The sequence below is a fragment of the Oryzias latipes genome, chromosome 8, assembly GCF_002234675.1.
Source record: "Oryzias latipes chromosome 8, ASM223467v1".
NCBI lineage: Eukaryota > Metazoa > Chordata > Actinopteri > Beloniformes > Adrianichthyidae > Oryzias > Oryzias latipes.
This window is the reverse complement of record NC_019866.2, coordinates 3,609,187-3,630,337: the sequence shown is the minus strand read 5'-3', so window position 1 is coordinate 3,630,337 and position 21,151 is coordinate 3,609,187. Positions and strand designations below refer to the sequence as shown.

The window sequence follows — 21,151 nt, the reverse complement described above, 5'->3', positions numbered from 1 at the left end:
ATAATTCCTGTTGTTCTGTTGCTGCCTGTCACCACGTTGAGGGAAAATTGATTCAGTGAAAGGAAATAGAAGAGGCAACTCAGCAGTAAAAACAAAAAGGTGTAGCACAACCGGTGTGTAAATACACTCGTGTTAGAGTGTTAGCATGTATTTAAACGTGTGAAACCCTGCCTGCTTGCAGTGTTACAGTCAGAACAACAATGTCAACCCTGTTCAGGTCCTCTGGGAAGACCGTTTCTATTGACTATCCCATTAATGGCTGACACATTTCCACGGTGGGAATAACAGCTCGCTCCCAGCACTGTTTGCCAGGATGAAGGCTAGGGAATTCTCCCTGTTCAAGCAGCAAAAGGTGGGTTCTGGGCGGCCTGCTGGTGGGAGCGTGTAAAAAAAAAAACCACAGGGTTTGGTTCAGGCTCTGGTCTATTCAGCAGTCACTTTAAACGTTTTCTGATGTAAGGAAAACATGCAGGAAATTTCAGACACTAATGTCCTGTTCCTGGTGGAAGTGACTGCTTTGTCACAAGTTCATGACCTAATTACTCTGGATTCTAAAAATTCTCCTGCAAATATCTGTCAGGCTAAAGGAGGAATGTCCTGCAGCAGCTTGATGGATGCTTTTTTTTTTGTTTTCATTTTTCATTAATTGGATGTGAGTCAGAGGTAACACGTGTCCCCATTTACCACAGTTCTAATGTCAGCAGGCGTATCTTCTTGGTGATTGGTGCGCATGGTCTATGTGTATGATAGCTGCTGGGGTCATCGTTGGCCTGCTGATCCACAAAGTTCACCGTGTTCTCCTAAAGCAACTAATGAAGTGCAGACACGCTGCTTAACACGGGCAGACATAGTCTAACGAGGTCTGATTAAAAGCCTCCGAGCCATCTTCATCTTCGTCTGGTAATTAAATACATAATAAATGGCGTGAGAGACACAGCCATGACTGTGTGCGAGTGTGTGTTTGTATGTTTGTTTGTGACAAAACCTCATGGTCCAGAAACACTGGAGGTTGTTAACATGTTCTTGTGGCTTTTTTCTAATGATGGAGAACATATAGAAAGAAAATTAGGCTTAAAGTTGAATTTTTTTCCTTTATTCAAATTCGTGTGATTTGGAGAAGATGAAAAATCTTGTTGGAAAAAGCTGCAAACAAATAATTTTAAGAAAGTTCTTTGTATTTATCAGTCTTGCAAGAAAAATAATCTTATTTAGGAAATTTTCTAATAGCAAAATAATCTTAGTTTCGGAAAACATGTCATAGAGATAATGAAAAGGCCCCGTTTCTTGCCCCATTGGTATATTTTTCTGTAGATATTTTGTCAAATTTTAGCAAACTTGACTTATTTCTGAGGGGTTCAGAAGCTACAATTGGCGCAGCACAAGCTTCCTGCTCCGTTCCATCCTGATGCATTCACTTGCAGACTAATAGATTTGTGTATGTCTTTGTTTTCCTCGTCTGAGCTAGAACCTGGATCGAAATTGTACAGCTGGATAGCTCCAGTATTGATCACCATTTTTGTTGTACTGATAATGTTAAGTTGGGGTTTTGAGGGGCAGTAGGCTAGTGGGAGAGAGTGTAAACAGATTGATGATGGGAAATGGGGACGGGCTTACTGCAAACCAAGGGTCTCGCCCAAAACTCAGTGGTCAATTTCGAATGAACTCCTGCCGCTCTGCAGAAACTATGTCCTAGAAAATGACACAGATTTTCCGGCTTTTGGCTAAAATAGGCATAATCATAATCAAAGATCACTGGGTTTTAAAATCGATCAAAGTGGGTTTTTAAGTCTGTTTGGTTTGTTTCAAACTATAAGAAACACTGTAACCGTAATTAGTGACGTCTGTTTTTTATATTGCAACCCCTCAGATATCATTGGAAACGTCACGTGCTGTCCTGTATTAGTTTACTTACCGCTTGTTAGTGAAGCTTAACGTGTTTGTTTGTGTTTTGCATGAGAGACCTGAAATGTTCAGCAAACCTTCACTTTATGGAGAGAAATTGTTAATTCAATACATCTGCAGATCACATAAATGTTTTAATTTTAAAGTTTAAAACTATTTTTTTTAAATATTTAAACTATGACAATAATTTTAGGTTTGCAGGCATGTTTTTAATTAATTTAAACCTTTTTTTTTACTTTGATTAAAAAAATAACTAATAAACTTAATAAACTTGTGTTTTATACACTGCAGCTTACTGTGCAGCATAAACAAAAGTGTACTTCTATTTTCACCTGAATATATTGACCTTTCTACCATGATGTTTGCTTCTTTTTCATCATGAGGTTGGAACCACAGAAACACTTTTGTTTCAATTTAAATGTCTTGAACATGTGTTGACTATGGAGAAGTGAGAATAAGCCATCTCTGGTTCCCATGGCGACACAGGAGGCACCAGGATCATTTGCTGTCTCATAAAGCGGTCGTGAACTTTCTGATCTGGGAGGCAATAAAAACTCACAAACTGCTTCACTTCTCACAAGAAAGCTTTAAAACTCCAATAAAGAAAATTTTCGTCTCTTGAAATTTCTGCTTATTTTGAACTTTAATGAAAATGAATGAAAAACGTGAGCTGACCTGCATCTGCAGTCAGATCAGTTCTGTAGTTTCTGAACAGAATTGTTTGGATAAATTAACATACAGATTTCTGCTGCTGACATTTTTCTTCTTAAAATTGGTGGTGATTTATGAATTTTCTGTAACTTCAATTTGCATTGCTATAATTGATTACTTTTTTAATAAATTGTCATAAAAAATCACAACAAAGTTTAATGGATTTTCAAAATAAATCCGTGAAACTGCCTTAATTTTCAGTTTAAATGTTTAAAATCAACTGTTGACTGAGACAGAGCAACAATACAAATATGAGGTTAATGTTAATACTAATGTTTTTCTTGTCTGCAAAAATCAAAATAACTTTAGTTATCAAGGTACTTTAATTAAAAGCTTTCGGTTTAGATTTAAATGAGACTATTTTTCTGTCTGCAAATGTGAACATGCATGTAAAATCGCTGACAGTGCAGCAGTGATGCAGTTGCGAAGATGAAACACACACACTGCTCTGGCTACTCTTTGCTCCAGAGACAGTGTACCTCCCACATTAATCTGTGTGCACAAGCTCTGCACATGTTTCCTGTGTGGGTTAATCCTGTCTGGAGTGTTTCTTTAAAGCTTTATGTGAAACTTAGATGCGTATTTTTCTGTTTTCACACGACACAGTACGGAGCAGCTGGTGGTGAAGATCCTGAAAGCTTTGGACCTGCCGGCGAAGGACGCGAACGGCTTCTCTGACCCGTATGTGAAGATTTACCTACTGCCAGACAGGAAGAAGAAGTTCCAGACCAAGGTGCAGCCCTCATGCCTCGCCTGTCCTTTATGAGATAGTTCTTTCTAAAGACACTCAAATTCAACCAAATTCCTACCTTCACTTAAACACTTAAAGCTCTCAAGGGTTTGTTTTTGCTTCGTTGCAGCTCTGATGACACCCGCCTGCTCATGGACAATCATTACAGTTTTGCTAATGTGATCTAATGAGGGTAATCATTTGTTACAAACCCTGGCTACCTTGTGTTTTCTTTGCTGCTTAGGGAGCCGAAGCAACACTTTTGGACATTCTGTACCACAAAAAGCCCCTGAGCTAAAAGAAATTCTACCTAATTTATTCTCAGAGGGAGATCTTGTAATTTTTTAGCTCATTGCCCTCAAAAACCTGACAAGAAGCTCTGACGTTACATCCAGAAATACCGAACAAGGTTAAAACAGATGCGTTCTGTGGCTCAAAAGATCAGAAGTGAACACGGAGTGAATTTCAGAGAAAATGAACGTTTTCCCCTTCTGGTTTTGGCTTTTGTCTGACTGTCTCCTGCGGGAACAAAAGCTCCTTCAGCCATTGAGCTGTATGAATGCTTCAATCATTTGCATAATGCTGCAGATCTTTTGTTGGAAATGGGGCTGATTGTTTCATTTCAATCGCATCCTCATTAACATGGAATTTTAACACTTCTTTTTTGTCCCTTCTATCTCCCCTGCCGGATGTGAAAGAGGCGCAAATATCCGTCACACTCCGATTTTTAGGGTTTGTGCTCCTATTTCTAAACGCTACAAATCCGTTAGCTGCATTTTTAATCCACAGCTAACAAAGTAATGATCAACTGCAAACATAATAGATGGACAGATGCAAAGTAAACCATTTCTCACAGAAAATGAGAAATTTAAGCTTTAAAACAAATTTACAAATGATCTCTGCAAACGTTTTGCTAAATTTCTGTGAGAGTCCAATTTCTATTCTGACGTTCTTCAGAACTGATGCACATCTGCTGAGGGAAAAAACGGGCTGGCAAAACTCAAACTGTTGAGAAAATGAGCCTTTTGTCTCTTTTGTTGATCTAAATTTGGAATAGAGTTTATTTCAGTTCAGTTGGTTTGCTTCAGAAATGCAAAATTCACTTTTTACCCCCTCTGTCATAAAACAAACTGGAAGATTGTATTTAATCAAAGTTATGCTTACTAGAATTTCCTTTTTCTTTCACCGTTAAAAATGAATCTGGAGCGTTTACCACAAACTCACAAAACTGATACGGATGAATGGACTTTCCCTACATCTACAGCAGAAATCCAAAAGTGTGCCTTTAGTAGAACATTTCATTTATAAAAAGAAAAAAAAAACAACAAATAAGGTTCCCAAAAATAGCAAAAGAGTGACTGATGCAAGTTCATCAAGACAATTACAGTAAAATCTTTAGTCACAACTGCTCTTATGGGTGGAGGCAGGCTGTCTGCGGGCAAAGACCTGTATAATATGTGGACAGGTGGTACGCATAAAATAGCAAAGTCGACTGCTTGATGGACCTGTAGATTTAAGGTGTTTATGCACATTTTTTGCCAAGGGCAACAATTTATAAGTATAAGTATAAGTATAAGTATACACAGTGATGGGGCTAGAGCATTTCTATGGGGACAGGAGGGGCGCAGAAGAATTTGGAAGGGTGGCGAATGAGAACAGGGGAGTGGAAGGCTGGTTCAAATAAAATGATCAAAAATACGTAAACGTAAAACATATACAAAATAATTTCATGGAAAGTATTGCTTTTGTTATTTTTGCAGTTCTTAGAGAAGCTGTGATGCCAGTGCTCGCACCGTATAATGTGGCGTAAGGAAGCCGTACGACAGCATCCGCACATACATATTACGAATACTCCGTTACCACGCACACAACAATGGTACGTTCCAATTTTTATGACGTCCATTGAAGTGGCCACATGAGCCTCAAGGGAACTGAAAGACACATCTGCACACACCTGAAGCCTCTCCTGCCCTCCAAAAGCGAAGACACCAAAAGCCCCACAGACCCCGTGCAGATCAACCCCCGTACGAGTTCATGTGACTAAAGCTTTCGTTATTAGTTTAGTTCTGACTGTTCTGTTTAAAAAGTACCATTCAGCGAATCAATGTATGAATAAAACTGTCTTAAATCTTGACACTTGATTGTGGTTTTAATGTTCAAACCAAAGCGACACTCAGATTTTGAGGAAAATGATGGCATAGCTGAGCAACAAAAGCTTCCACTTCAGTCCAGATTTTGCCTTTAAAGCATTGTTGTCCTTCTGCTTCTGCGCACATTAATCCGTGCCATCTCCTGAAAGCTGTTTTGTTTCTGGTTTCAGAGTAAAAAAGCAGCAGCATTACACAACGATGTTACTGGAGCAGTACAAATGCATCTGCAGAAAGGCAGAAAAGTTTCCTGCAGATCCCACGGCAACAGAAAGGCCATACAAACCAGTTGTAATGATGTAATAGCAGCACACATGGTCTTTTGTACATTTTTCATGGAAGGATTTAGTTTGGGTGACCTTCTGTCATTGATAAACTAAAATAAAACGTGCGCTGCTTCTATTCAGAAAAAGCCCCGAAGCCATTAAATCATATGCAGCGATCTGACATGTGGATGAGATGTTGTCTGTTTCAGGGTTTTCTAGTTTAAAGTGACTCTGCAAGCGGCGGTCAAAGCTTTCAGCGTCTCAGCAGGTCTCTGATGGATGTTTCTGAATAAAAGTAAAGATTTCTCTGGTTCGCTGAAAACAAAACTTCCACAAAAGTGCTTCAAGTCCTAAGAGAGGGGTTTCAAAGATGCACCTTGGAAACAACGAGCTCTAGCCAAATAAAAGCTGTTTGACCAAAATACAGAACTGGTTTTGGTCTCTGGTTTGAGATGTTTGTCCCAAATAAAACAGTAAACAAGACTTTGAAAAGCAGGTTTTTAGAAGGCATTCATTTTCAGTTGTCATCTTTAATTCCTTCACTTTTAAAAATTAATTTTTGTGCAGAATTCTTATTTTCTTTTATTTGGTAAATTTTCAAAAACTTAACATTTAAGCATTTTTGTTTAAAGCATTAAATTCAACAGCTTCTGAAGCTGCATAAATCAAAGATTTAAACCTGATATCAAATGTTTTATTAACACAAGTTCTGAAATGGTACTAAAATATCAAACTTTAAATAACTTCAAATAAATGTTTCAGAAAGCCCTGAACAACATTGGCAACCCTTTTTTTCTTCTTCTGTTAAAACATAAAAATACTTTTGCAGACGGTCTCAACTCTTCCCGTCTCTCTGTGTCTGTTCCTCAGGTCCACAGAAAGACTTTGAATCCAGTTTTCAATGAGACGTTCCAGTTTGGCGTGCCGCTGAACGAACTACATTCCAGAAAGCTGCATTTCTCCGTGTACGACTTCGACCGCTTCTCCCGGCACGACCTGATCGGCCAGGTCGTGGTCGACAACCTGCTGGACTTCAGCGAGGGGAGCGGGGACAAACCCATCTGGAGGGACATCGTGGAGGGCACTGCGGTGAGAGAAAGAGAGCCCTCTAGGTCAAAACAAGCTCTAGAGGGGAGACACTTTTCTTTTTGTTAGCCCAAAGCAATTTTAGTTTCTGTTCAAATTTTGATGTACTGCGGAAAAAAACAATAAACTATCGTGACCACGAAGATCCAGCAAAATACAGATGGAATGAGCTGGAATTCTAAAAAGCATCTTAGAGGATTGTCGTGTACAGTGCAGTGCTGTTTATCAGGTAAATCCACACTGGTTTCAGGATTTAGGTGGGTGGGTCTGTGATGTTCAAACCATCTGCTGCTGGGACTTCACTAGTGTATTACGTTCACATTTCACTTGTGGCTGAACAGAAGCTTCCCTCGACTTAGAGTTGAACACACCTGAAGAAGTTTAAGTAATTATAGATGAAGTGACTCTGTTGAGAGAAGATCTCTGCTATTATCACTCATCTCTAAATCATAAATCAGGAAAGAAAAAGGTAAAGAATTACCTATATCTCCCCCCCCCCCCCCCCCCCCCCCCCACACAGGTCCTGCAGACTGCCTGCATTTAAAGTCTGTTAACATGAAAATCAGTTTAGGAGAGTCCAGAGGAATTATTGAAATCCAAACTGTGTATGAGGCTTTGTTGGAGTAGATTTATTTGAAGTACTCAGAGACGGCTATTAGCAAATTAGGTACAGCAAAGCCCCTACATTTTTTGGCACTGAGGTCTAATTTTTCATTAAAGTTTTAAGGCAGTAGCATTTTGATTTATTTCAGTGTTTCACTTTGGGAAGTATTGATTTGTGCGACTGAGGAGTCAACACTGGGCTCTGAATACGAGGATCATCATAACTCTGTAGGCCACAGGCAGCCAGACCATCGGGCGATGGCCGTGGAATGAGGGAAGGGGAAATGTCACCTCAACTTAACACTTTCTCCACTTGGGAACTTTGACAGACAAGCATACGATTCATTCACAGTGACAGCCCTTCCTCTCGTGCCTAAACACTCCGCCTGTCCACATTTGGGTCCCTTAGCCTCCATCAGTCAAAGATGAACATTTCAGGCCGCCTGTTGGTGCTTTTTCAAGCTGGCTCTGCATCTGATGTGCGACAGCGGCCGCCTCGCTCCATTTCTAATCCCCGTTTGTGTTTGTGGTGACCTGCAGGAGAAGGCGGATCTCGGGGAGCTTAATTTCTCGCTGTGTTACCTGCCCACAGCAGGCAGGCTCACCGCAACAATCATCAAGGCCAACAACCTCAAAGCCATGGACCTGACTGGTTTCTCAGGTAAAGGAAACACACATCAAGCATCTGCGGCTTCCAGCAAACTCTGACTGGAATCTCATTTAGAGGAAAAATGTGACAAGAAGCAGCTTTGGGACTGGCCAACTGTTGCTGCTGCTGCTGCTGCTGCTGCTGCTGCGCGTTGCTTCTCATCTTATCTCGACATGTAACGGGTCAGAAACACAAATCCGTTTAGAGATATTTTATTCACATCCAACACAGTCATGAATATAGATCCAGCGAAAATAACTTTAGTGCCATTTAGAAAAAAACAAAGACCAAAATGAAAAGCACTGACAGGATAATACCTTACAGCAACAACCACTCGTCTCTCTACTTGAAAATAACAGCAGCGGATTTGCATAGTAAATGTCAGCAGAAAGGTATTTTTCAAGACTTGATAATAAGTGGAGTCACAGGGCAACTGTTGCTCCGGAGAGATAGAAGTAAAAAAAAAGAAAGAGGTTGATGGTTCAGTTACCATCATCTTCAGTAAACATGTCAATTGACCACAAATACATTTATATTGGTGTATTTATGATGAGAGTGCAAGAATAAAGAGCAGGTTTAACGTCTGGGGATGCAGCTGGAGCTCCTGTGGTCAGCAAAGAAATGAAAAATGTGATATATTTCCAATCTGAAGGGAAACGAAGCATACGGAAGGGAATTACTCTGAATGTTTGCTAAATAACTCCTGAGGAATATTGAACAAAGTCAGATTGATTGTTTAATAGTGTGAAAAAAATGGTCCTCATGAGGCAGGAACAGCATTTATAAATAATACATGTAGGATCTGTATGTGTGAAGTTGCTTACAGGCAGAAAAACCACAGGAATTACCAGCAGTGTCCACAGAACTACAAAGCAATTGGAGTTAGGGGATCGTGTGATTAAAGATTAGATTGGTAATCAGACCATCTGATAATCCCTGTGCCCTGTTGTTAACGGCACATTGATCTGAAGCAGTGGAGCATACAAGCAGCATGCAAACTTAGCCGTGAGCGAGCTGGCTGAATGTTCTGCATGCAGAAGTGAAGCGATTTGACCTGTTTTGCTTTGTCAAGGTGACTCTTTCAAGTGTAACACATGCGGATAAATGTGAACACAATGCCCAGGAGTTTTATCCTCCCATGCTTCTTCTCTCCGGTCTTTGATCTCCTTCTACTTTCTCTTCTTCCGCCCTCCTTCCTCTGTTTCAGACCCGTACGTCAAGGCGTCTCTGATATGTGACGGGCGAAGGCTAAAAAAGAGGAAGACCTCGATCAAGAAGAACACGCTGAACCCCACGTACAACGAGGCGCTGGTGTTCGACATTCCCAACGAAAACATAGAAAGTGTGTCCATCATCATCGCAGTGATGGATTACGACTGGTGAGCGCTGTTACTGTTGCTGCACGCCGCCTGTGCATTCAAAGCAAACTAATCACTACCATTAAGTGTCTGTTTATGGAAGGCGTGTTTAGCATATGCAGTACGATGTTGACTTTGGGGCGTCGCTCTATGATGATGTTGCAGCTCTGTTGAACATGATGAAGGCTCCCTGAAGAGTCGCCCCCCTGGTGGATGATTCCTGTTTTACATAGATGGGCAGCTCATGAATTTATGCTAATGGTGAAGATGTGCAGCCAATATTTATCTCACGGCTGCTTGCAGCAACACTTGGCTGTTTTTCTGTGTTTGTGTACAAATGCGCCGCCCCCCTCTTTGCTGTCAGCCCACTGTTTGGCATCTCTACAGGTGCACACTTTTGTGTGTTTGCCTGCTCATGCTGACACCAAGCTTTCATCCAGTGAGCTGCTATTGAGAACCTTCTCTCAAGGCTGAACTCTCTTCCTGCTCTCAAGGCTGATAATTGAGACCTTGTTTTCTTTTTTTTTTACCTCCTCTGTCTTCCTCTCTGTGTCTGCTTCTTCCCTTTCCTCTCTTCCTTTTCTCATCCTTGCTTTCATGCCTGACCGTCAGCATCGGTCATAACGAGGTTATTGGGATGTGTCGTGTGGGCAGCGACGCTGACGGTCCCGGGAGGGAGCACTGGGCGGCCATGCTGGCCAATCCACGTAAACCAATAGAGCACTGGCATCAGCTTGTCGAGGTGAGCACACGACTGAGCGCACGCGTCCATGTGTCCTCATTCCGAACGCTCCAGTTTCTCTGTCCTCAGGATGATGACCAAGGGATTTTTGCCACATGCAGCCTGACTCCTGCGTGGTCATTCGCAACTAAACTGGCGACAGAATAAGAACTGGTGCTATAATGTAGGTGTCACGCCCCTGATGAGGGGAAAATGGAAAAATCAGGTATCATAAAGAAAATCTGCAGCCTTTTATTAGGGTGGCTGGTGGAGGGTGTTACAAAACAATAAACTAATTAACATAAATGACTGGCAACGCCTGAATCAATCAAACATTCTTAGACTACTCAGCAGTAAACCGTATAACAGAAAATACAACAACAAATCAAATAGAAAACTATCAAAACGCAAAAATAACACAGGGAGGAAACCATGGATGCAAACACGGGACGTGAAACTATACGGCTAAAAAACAACAAAAACAGAGGAAAACCAGGCAGATAGCAAGGGCAGGCTGAAAACTCAAACACAAATATAAATTCACACACAAGACCACAAAATTAATGCACACAAGTGCCGGGGTTGTAACGTTAAGGAACAAGAAAAGCGCGGAAACAACAATTTATGAAATGACTGTGTGGCTGCAGACCCAGCTGATGGGAGTGGCCACTTCTGCAAGTTCAGACCGCTTTGCTGTCAATCACGACTACTGCAATCTACCATGACCAGCACAAATTTGCATGGGTGTCGTAAACAAGCACATAGTGTATAATCAGGGGCAGACTATTTCCTAATTACCCTAATCAGCGGGTTTATTAATGCTTCCTGTACAAACAAATGATGTTTTGGTATAAGGGTTCAGGGACACGGACATTGCACACCAATGAGGTGGTTATTGAATCATTACAGCCTAATGTGCTGTGCTGAAAATAATAAGGACACTGTGAACTTTCATGTTAGCCACAGTTTCACTTCATCACCTTTTTTATTTAAAAAAAAAAAGGCAGAGAAATGTATTGAAAAGCAAAGATATAACCTCAGTTTCTCTTTACAGGATAAATCTGTGTATTTGCAGAGCTTTATGTTTATTTCCAAATGGTACCCAACCCTGCACTCTTCTCATTTACTGCCTCATAAGAGGGCCTGCTTTCTGCTGCTTCTTCATCCTCTTCGTCAACTCTTGTTCAGCTTCTCCTCCTCCTCCTCCCTTGACTCAGGCTAATATTGTCAGGCTTTTGTTTATGACGAGCTTTGCTTCATCTGTAAACAACATCACAACAAAATTTTCCTATTAGAATTGATTGGCCATTTGATATAAAGACAATAAAGAAACAAAGTTATTATTTATTTTCACATTCTCTCAGGATATAATTGCCTCTGTTGGCAGTAATTACACAGACAAAACATTGTACCGCCGCATCTATTTATCACTTTTTTTTTTCATTCTCCTAGAAAATAGTCTGATCTAAAATCATTTAATGACAGAATTTGTCCCAAGATTCTTTGTAAATGTTATTCAACTACAATAATTTGACTTGTCCTGCATTTAGATGTTTTGAGTGTTCCTCTTTATCGACTCTCGTTTGAGATCAATGCGCCAGACACTGTCCTTGTTAGCAGCCTGCTCAGTCTGCAGCCAGCAAGCAGCCCACGAAAAGGCGGGTGGCCGTGACATTCACACCTCTGGAAACTCTAATGAGATGTTCCTTCTAATATTTACAGGAGGCCCTTTGGTTTAATGGAGACTGTAAATCTTCATAAAGGAAAACCAGTCGATGCCAAAACGATTGATCTAAGAAATACGTTTCAGCTTCTGAGAAACTGTCCTAGCTGAACATCATCAAATGTAGTCGTGTGTATGCTTAATTATGTTATATCGTACCGTTTAAAAACACTCAGATTCCTGTACTTTGGCACTTTTTGAAGGTTTAAAAATATCATAAAATCTATCGTAAACCACAGAAGAGATGATGATGATGATGAGATATTTATAGGTAAACACGATGCACCGTCAGAAAGTGCATGCAATTAACTAAAAACAGCAGAATTTAAACAGTAAAGAGGATTTGAATTGCTCAGCCACATAAAGGAGTTTTTATTTACTTATAGGAAAGTATACCGGCATCAAAAACAGAATATAATTCCAGTGTTAATACAGAACAATTAGGCATAAAGCGGGACTGGTGTGAACTGCAGAAAACACCTACCAGCAATAAAACGAGCCAGAAATGAAAAGTGTGGTGGTGAAGCTGAAGTGAATCCTCACTTTTAGAATTGTTCTCCATCATACATAATCCTGCAGGATAAAACTTAACTAAATTCATGGATTTTATCTCCTCTTGTTGGCTTGTTCTGTAAAAAACGTTGTCTACTTTTACTTCATAAAACCTCTTTATGGTCTTGACTCAGTTTACAGAACAAAGCTTCTAACTGTTTTAGAGTTTTAAAGAGCTGCTTCAATAAAATTGTTTGGTGTTTTTTTAACATGTTCTTGAAACATTTTTCTAATAATGGAGGACGTATACAAAATTGAGCACGAAATTGCATATCTGAGTATTTCTTTATTCAAATTGTTGTCAATCAGGAGCAGATAAAAAAATGCTTTTGGAAAAAGATCAGATTGGTGACGTAGAAAATACGCTGGGCGGCCCACAAGCTCACTGCTCTCTTCTGATGCATCCACTTGTAGACAAATAGATCCGTGTACGTCTGGTATCTGGCTCAAATTCATACGTCTGGAAGGCTTCAACTTTACTCGCCCCTTTTTGTTGCTCCAGGAATGTTAGGCTGGGGGTGTGAGGGGCTGTTAGTTGGATGATGGGAAATACGGTGTTTACCTAATGCCAGCGGTCCCGCCCACAACTCAGAGGTGAAATTCGGATGAAGTCGTGCCGCTCTGGAGAAATGTCTTAGAAACCAACATAGGGTTTTGTTTTTTTTTTTGGTTTTACCTAAAAAAGGCATAATTATAATTAAAAGACCACTGAGAATGCTTTAATAAAAGATCAGTTACTGAATAATATTCCTCCAGAACTACGCTTGGCAAATGACCTCGACAGATTTAAGCATCAACTAAAGACTTGCCTTTTTAGAATTGCTTTTAATTCTCAGTAGTTGCCAGCATCTTGGTGCCTGTTCTAATTATAGGCTGTTGTTTTGTTATTTTTTGTTCTTAATGTGCTAAATGTTCTTTTTGTCTCTCTTTGAATTGTAAAAAACTTTGTTATCCTGGTAGCTTTGAAATTAAGATTCATTCATTCATTCCTTTTATATTACTATCATAAAAAAGAAATTGTATTTTCGGGAAATACATGTACATTTTTATTCATGCTAAGTGTTTTCTTTCTTGCAGGAAAAAGCTATCGGTACATTTGTGTCAAAGAGCGCCACAACGCCCACTTCCAAGCCTCATATAGTGGTGGACAGTCCCCACTCCGACTGAAAGGGTGAGCCTCTTCCACTGCCGTCCGCTGGTTTCCAGCATTGCTCTTCGCCGATTAGCCCAAAACTTCCTTGATTTCTTCCAACGCGCACTGTCTCGCACGCCTCGTGTTCTCTGAGCCGGATGCTTTCCAGTCAGATTAAGACAGGAAATCGAGTCAGGCCTTCAGAAAGCAAGACCAAACTGTGAGAGCGAGATAAGGTGGAGGCTGTGGACTCCTCAGATGAATGAGCTCCAAGGCAGTTGCATCTGTATAATCTAGATGTTATGCCTTGCGTAACGTTTCCTCCCCCTCCCCTCAGATTTATTTAAGACTGCATGCTGTTCATATACCCCCCCCCCCCCCCAGTGTCTCTCACTTGCTTAATCTGCCTCTTCTCCCTTTTTCTCTTTCCTCAGGTCATTATCATCTCCACAGCTCCAGACTTTCCTTTTCTTCTTCTCATCTGTGAATAATTCTCTCCATCAAAGAAGAGAGGTGCAGAGACATGGCGAGTGTCCAACTGCTAGTGCTGGTTTGCTTCTGCTAATGAATACTTTGAGTCCTGCGCTGTCTTTGCCGATCAAAAGAAAAAAGGGAAGAAAAAGATGAAATAACTTCATCCCTCATTGGCTACACTTTGAGCGTTTGTCTGCACAAACAACGGCAGACATTAAACCTAACCTTTGGACTGACGTCTGCTGTAAATTTGGGATTCGAGCAAGGAGATGCACACTCTTTTCTCTCACACACGCATAAATACACACACGAGTGGTAGTATGTGCATAGATTATGTGCTCTTCAGGTTAGTGTCGTGTTTCATCTTGAAGGGATGTGATGTGACAAACTTTTCTCTCGTTAGAAGAAAAAAACGATAAAAGACAACCATTGTTGAATGGTCGTTTTAACCTGGACCAAAGGTTCGTGCCCTTGTACAGACTGCGAAGAAGAAAATCTATCTTTTTTTTTTTTTTTTTTTTGCAACATTGGTGTGCAATATTAGGAAAAATATCTCCAGTAAGATTTCAAAGACACAAAGCATTCATGATGGATTCTCCTGGCCGATCTGGATGCTGCTCTGGGGTCTGTGCCCTCCAGTTTCACAGTCCAGGGAGGAATAAAAAAGATGAAGCGACTGGTGGTCGTTATTGATGTCAGAGGAAACTGAGGACAGACTTTTGGTCTGAGCATGTTACACAACCTTGAAATGCGGCCATCCTTCTTGTCCCAGTCCTCGTTCATTTTTTTTTATCAGTCATTTTTGCGCGGACATTTATGTCAAGCATCCATCTATCAGCTCAATAGAGTTTATTTATGTCATTTTGACCGTCCACTAACAAAAAGAGGGTGTGGGTTTCCTGAAAGGACGCAATCAGACATTGAACTCTACGGGACCTGAGATGTGTTTTTGGAGTCGGACCAGCATCTGCTCGGAGATGCACCCCACAGGAAGTGCATTCACTCTGTTGTTTTTTTCTATGCTTTGTTCCCTCAGAAGCTCATTGGTCGGCTTCCGTTCAGTCTCTTGACGAGGCTTTGGAAGAGCACACATGTCTGTTACTTTAATAGTGCGTGTTTCTGTGTTTGTTTTGTATTTGTGTGCCTGTGTGTGTGTGTGTGTGTGTGTGTGTGTGTGTGAGTGTGTGTGCTCACCACCTCCTTCATCCTGTTTCCGTTTCCCAAAACTCAGCATCCATGGACCGAACAGCTTGTCTCGGCGCCAAACGTGTCTTCTGTCTTGTGCATTTAAAAGAAGGCGTTTAATCTGTGTGTGTCTGTGTACGTCTGTGTGCGTGTGTATGTGCGTGTGTGTGGGAGCGTGTGTGTGTGTTCTACTTGTGCCTCATTGCACTAGCTGGGGAAACACTGTCTTTCATAGACATTAGTTTGTATTGTCTATGTCGTCTTTAAAATCAGCTGCCAGTCACCCCCTCCCCTCTCTTCCTGCAGCCTCTGCCTGATGTAAGTAACTGTGTTGATTGTGTACTTCTTCAGTAATTTGTGTAATGTTTGTCTGTCGGGGGGGTGTCAGATGGCATTGTGTTCAAAATTGAAAATTACAGAGTGTGTTTCTAATTACATTTAGAAAAAAAAGCAGCAATTGTTTATTAATTATAGAGGGGGGGAGCTAAAAATAAAGTAGATACACTAAAAGGAGGTGAAGAGGTAGAGGGAGAAAAAACAGGAGCAAACCTCAGCAAAACACCACAACAACCCTCGTCCTGCTGTTGTTGCCATTTTCCTCTGATCTGTTTGCTGGAGAATCCTTTTTCTGAATCAGGTTTTCCGAAGGTACTCCATGTTTTCACTGTTTTGCAAAAGAAGGGATTATGGATCAGCTTGTATATATAGAAATGGTATCGATCTATTGGCGCAGACGTCTCACGATTCTCCATCTTTCTCAGCCCTTCTCGTCTTTGCCCTCTGAGGCCTTGTGATAGATTACAAGCTCCCCCTCAGAACCAGCACAGTCCCTCATTCTCTCCCTGTGAGCCAGCTCACCCTTCTTTCTGTCCGTCTGATTACTGTCTGATTACTCATCCTCTCCTTCTCGCCGCGAGCAATCCTCACCTGTTCCCTCTGCTCCCATTCTCTGGCTCACCTATCCAGATCCTTCTCTTTGCACCCGCCCTCTCCTGTCCTCTTTCCTTCCATCTTACTTTTTCTTCTTCTTCCTCCCTCCGTCTTTTCGCTCTCCCTCTTTGCTCTCCTCTCGCCTGTGTGGTCCTGGATGTGGAAACATGTTTGCATGCTTATATTAACATGAATGATGTCAACTTGATGCAATGAAAATTCTATAAGTGATGCTTTGAGCAAAATCTGACTTGATACTAATACTACTAACGAGGACTCAGTGGAGACCAAACCGTTGACAACATGGCTGAAATAACATTGTTAATGCTGTAACTGTCTCAATTGGTATTCTTTTTATTTTATAGATTCTCCTCTTTTTTATATGATTTAGTCCAGAGGTTTACTTTTTTATTAGGAAATGGTGGGAATCTGAGTGGGGGTTCAGTCAGAACAGCTGTACCAAGTCACGGGATGCCAGTGAATGTGTATGTAAGTGTGGCTGAAGCAATGATAAATGAAATAAAGCAAATGTATCATCCAGTCTCGTCTTCCTGACTTGTTCTGAAAGCGCTGGAGGCAGAAATCTGGAAGTTTCAAGCATGCTTTATGACTTTTGCTTAAATGAATGACAACTGTCTGGGATCAAGGAATTATAGCAGCTCGGAAGTGCAAATCACAAAAAAACATATTAAAGTCCCACATTTCCCATCATTCCTTTGTTTACAATGTCTCCCACTATCTTACAGCCCCTCACAACCCCAACCTATCATTGGAGCTAATATTTGAGCTATCCAGTCGACCAGTTTTTAGCCAAATTCCAGCTAAGACGAGGAAAATGAAGACCTTCATGGATCTATTTCTCCACAAGTAGATGCATCAGAATGGAGCAGAGCAGGGAGCTGTTGTCCGCCGTCCGTTTATAGCACCTACATCTACAGGCTTTTTCCAAAGGAATGTATTTTTCGGCTCGTTATCCTTAATGATTTGAAGAAGGAAATACTATTACTTTGTACATGTTTCTCTATCGTGAGAAAAATGCTAGAAGAACACGTTAAAACGCCATGTTTCATTGGAGTGGGTCTTTAAAGATCACAACTACAATTAAAGAAGCAAAACAAAAAATTTAAAAAAAATTATATTTTAAAGATTAAAATAAAATAAAAAATGAAATTTATTAAAAAGGAAACATTTCAGAAAACTGAAGTTATTTCCAGAAATCAAACTGAATGGCTTGGCAAACAAAAGACAGAAGGAAACTGAAAACTGTAGGTATATGGGACATCACTGATTGGATGATGATGTTTATCCATCATTTCAACGGGAGGTTTTTTAGGCATGAAGCCAAACTGGCAATGCTCTTTATTGGTCATAAAACTTGACATAAAAGACACATTTGAAAGAGCTTAAAAAAATCCAATGTCAACATTCAATCAGTTATTGTTCCATACCATCTACCTTTTCTGGTTTCTTCTTTTGTTTTGTTTTTTCATATTTCATTTAGATTTCTGAAATTAACTTCAGTTTTCTGAATGTAATTGTTTGTCTTGCTTTTTTTAATTGTCGTTGTGATCTTTATTTGTTGTGGCATGAAGTGATATGTTGAGGTGATTTGCACTTCAGGGCCACCGTAGGTAACTTTTCCGATCTCTGACTTGCTGCTTCACACTTTACATCGTGTTATTTTGCTACCTGATTTCCCTAAATTCTTTTTTGTGGGTGTATTTGTTTTGTTCTTCTTCTTCTATTAAGTCTCTCATTTATTTTAGATAATCTTACGGTTTGTTGTGTGTTTTTTATCCCACGGTCAAGTCGTAGAAATGTGCAGCTGTAGTTTTCCAGGAGAAAGCAGACCGAGGTGGATGACTGAGCTGCACAGGGGGAATGACAGAGGAGGAGGAGAAGTGGAAGAGGATTAAACAAATGACAGAAGATGAAGAGCTGTGGAATGCCAGTGAGGAGGAGGAGGAGGAGGAGGAAGCTGAGGAGAGCAGAGCGGGGAAAACCTGGAGCAGAGAGGAGATGGGTGCATGCAGGACGTGTGCGAAGAGTCGAGGTGGAGGAGGACAGTTCTGTTTATAGACACACTCATCACAGGGGCGACCTGCAGCATGTTAACAATTGAAGAGGAGCAAAACACACACGTGCAGACGTGACGAGGCGCTAGTTAGCATGGCCTTAATGCTGTAGACTGAGAGAGGAGGAGGGGGGAGGGCTGCTGTCTCCATGGCAACTTTCCCACAGAGCAAAAAAAATAGAAATAAAAAAAATAATTTACTCAGAAAGACATTTCACTCAGTTCAGTGAGCTGAAAGAGGCGGAGGGGGGGGGGGGGCTTACACTCTGGGGGTGGTGTGTAGAAAACAGAGCTGCTTCTGTCAGGCTGACGGCATTCGTCTGAAGGTATCCAGCAGCTGACAGCCGGGCATAAACTCTTAATGCTAATATATGATTGCAATGCATGATGATAATTGCCTCCCACTGCATCGCTTAAATGACTGCCGCAGCTTCAGGGGATGCTTTGGTGTTGCTGTTTTTCCGACAGGACCATCTGTAGAAACCAAAACTGCTCTTTTGTCATGAAGAAACAGGTGGAAATTCATCACCTGGAAACTGACAAGTCCTCATCTTTTATCATAGTAAAATCAGCAGGAAGTCACTATACGGGTTTGATTCCAAAAACATAAAATTACCCCCAAAACTCTTTATGTGAACTGAATGCACGAGAAGCCGCTCGCCTCTGCAGGAGGCCTGCATGCTCATAAAAGAGCTGAGCCTCCGGATATGACCTTCTCTTTTAAGCACTTCCGAGGAACAACTTGGCATCAACTCGCTGAACTAGTCTCAGGTGAGATTAAAAAATCAATTTTGCTCCTCGAAAATCACACCAAACCTCTCAGCCCTTGTTATTCTTAGGTCGTGATACAAACATTTTTGTCCTCACTAGAATTCAGAACGATTCCAACACAACAGATCTATCAAATTCAACAAAAAGTAGGTCAAAAAGCAGAATGAGCCTGTAAATAATTGAAAGCACTCCATGATTTTACAGTTTTCAGCCTTCTCTTGAAGTTATCATTTTGTGTATTGGTAAATGATCATCTTGTTTGAATTCCTGTTGCTTTTCATGCATTCAGTTTGGTTTCTGCGTTCTGTTCAAGTCCAGACTCTTTTTGTTAGTTTGATTTTATTTAGTAACTCTGATGGAATCAAAAAAAAAAAATGAGAGTCTAGAATTCTCTGATACACACTGTTCATATTTTTTTAAAAAGACTACAAATATAATCCATCCATATAAGAAGATTTTTTGTTTGATTTTGGGTTTTTTTACATTTCCATTTTCCTCTCCACTTTAGTGCCTGGAACATTTGGTTTCTGGTGTTTGACATGTACTTTATAAGCAGATCTGCAAACTTGAGCTGCACCTTTTTCATTTCTTTCAAAATAAACCACAAATGTTAAGTGTTCCAATAGGTTGAGAACTATATTTAAGATTCTGAATTTTCTGACAATTGCAATAATGAAATTACTTAGTAATTACTTGGTATTCTATATAAAGACAGCAAAGTAGACAGCAAAGAAAACGGTTGTGAACTCATACTTTTGTTATATTGTTGTTGTGCTTTTATTCTGAAGGGTGTTTTACACACAAAGAAAGACTTGGGCAGGGATTTTAGGAATTTCATATAAATAACGGGGAAAAAATGTCGTATAAATTAGAAAAACAGCTGCTGCTGATGGCAGTGGGGCTTACGGTTCCCAAAAGGTGTGCTTTGTTGTGCTTACCCATTTGTGCGGATCAAAGTGCATCAGCAAGCAGCCTGTGATTACCTGTTGTGAGAAGACCATCTGGCCCAGAGTCCCAGTAGGTCAGGTAAAATGGTCAGGAGACAGATTGTCTTATCAAAGCCGCCTGCAGACGTGGAGTTTTAAAGAACCACATTTCTGCATTCAGATTATTGATTTCTGACCAACAACGGGGAAAAAAGGAAGCAGTGTGTGTCTTTCTAAAGGCACACCCAGAGAGCCGGCGCTCTGTAATTGCTTGGCAACTGCTTGCCATGTGTGTGCTAAAGTTTAAGACAACAATAAGCACAAAATGTCTCCAAGAAAAGCATCAGAGCTGCAAAGTAAAGAGCTTCCTGTGCATGCAATCCTTCCTGCCACTTTAATTTGGCCATGTTTCACTGTCAGGATAAAAGATCCGTGGGGAGCTAAATGTTTGCAGGTCGTGGATAGCCACGGGCTTAAACCCTCTCCAGATCAACTTTACTTAAGCCGCCATAAGCAGCCCTGCTTTTTGACACCCAAAAGGCGAAGCTGCTTGGGCGCACAGCTTGTTTTCCTTCTCAGAATTTGGGCTGAATTGATATGGATCATTGTGTCTGTGGGAGGGTTTTGAGTTTGATGAGCTCTGAAGCCTCTAAGCTGAACGTTCAGCTTACTGGCTTTTGTCACAAGGGAGCGGAAGCCATTAAACCGACCACACAAACTACATCAATGTGTTAAAGACACAAGTTCTACCACAAACAGGTCATTAAATTTTACCTTTCTCGGTACAAAAACACATGGGCAGGAATAAGTTTTATCCTTAAATGTCTGGCATTTTTCTACAGGCCTGTTTCTTGTCTGCCTGAGCTCACTTTTTAACAACATTAATCAAGCTTGGTGTAAATAAACTCCTTTTTTTGTTAAGTAACCAAAATCAAATTACACTTTTGAAAAAAGAAAAAATCTGTATAACAAAAGCTCAAAAGCGTGTGGAGCAGAACACCAAGTTTGGCCTGTAAATTTACATATTTAAACAAGATGCAAAAACAAAAACAAACAAAAAATCTGAATTTTCTTTTGCAGACATCATTAGAGCTAGTATCAAATGCACGCTTGCATCTTCTCCACTGTAATTCTGATGTCTTCTCTCTTTGCACTGTGGAGATCTGCTGACATCTCCTGGAGATGTGGATCATCAACATCTGGATTTTTTC

The 21,151-nt window shown here is 40.7% G+C and overlaps 1 protein-coding gene across 3 annotated transcripts in view; it reads left to right on the top strand.

Annotated features, from left to right (window-relative positions):
• Positions 1–16,709, top strand: part of syt3 (synaptotagmin 3) — a 39,320-nt gene extending 22,611 nt beyond the window's left edge. For 2 of the 3 annotated variants that reach the window (XM_023957342.1, XM_023957341.1), the window contains 7 exons: positions 3,220–3,346; positions 6,627–6,845; positions 7,986–8,106; positions 9,302–9,473; positions 10,065–10,194; positions 13,526–13,619; positions 14,015–16,709. In XM_023957342.1, coding sequence (XP_023813110.1) covers positions 3,220–3,346; positions 6,627–6,845; positions 7,986–8,106; positions 9,302–9,473; positions 10,065–10,194; positions 13,526–13,615 — 859 coding nt within the window. In that variant the 3' untranslated portion in view covers positions 13,616–13,619; positions 14,015–16,709. The remainder of the gene's footprint in view (positions 1–3,219; positions 3,347–6,626; positions 6,846–7,985; positions 8,107–9,301; positions 9,474–10,064; positions 10,195–13,525; positions 13,620–14,014) is intronic. The other variant, XM_023957343.1, reaches the window with a different exon arrangement.
• Positions 16,710–21,151: the final 4,442 nt, after the last annotated feature.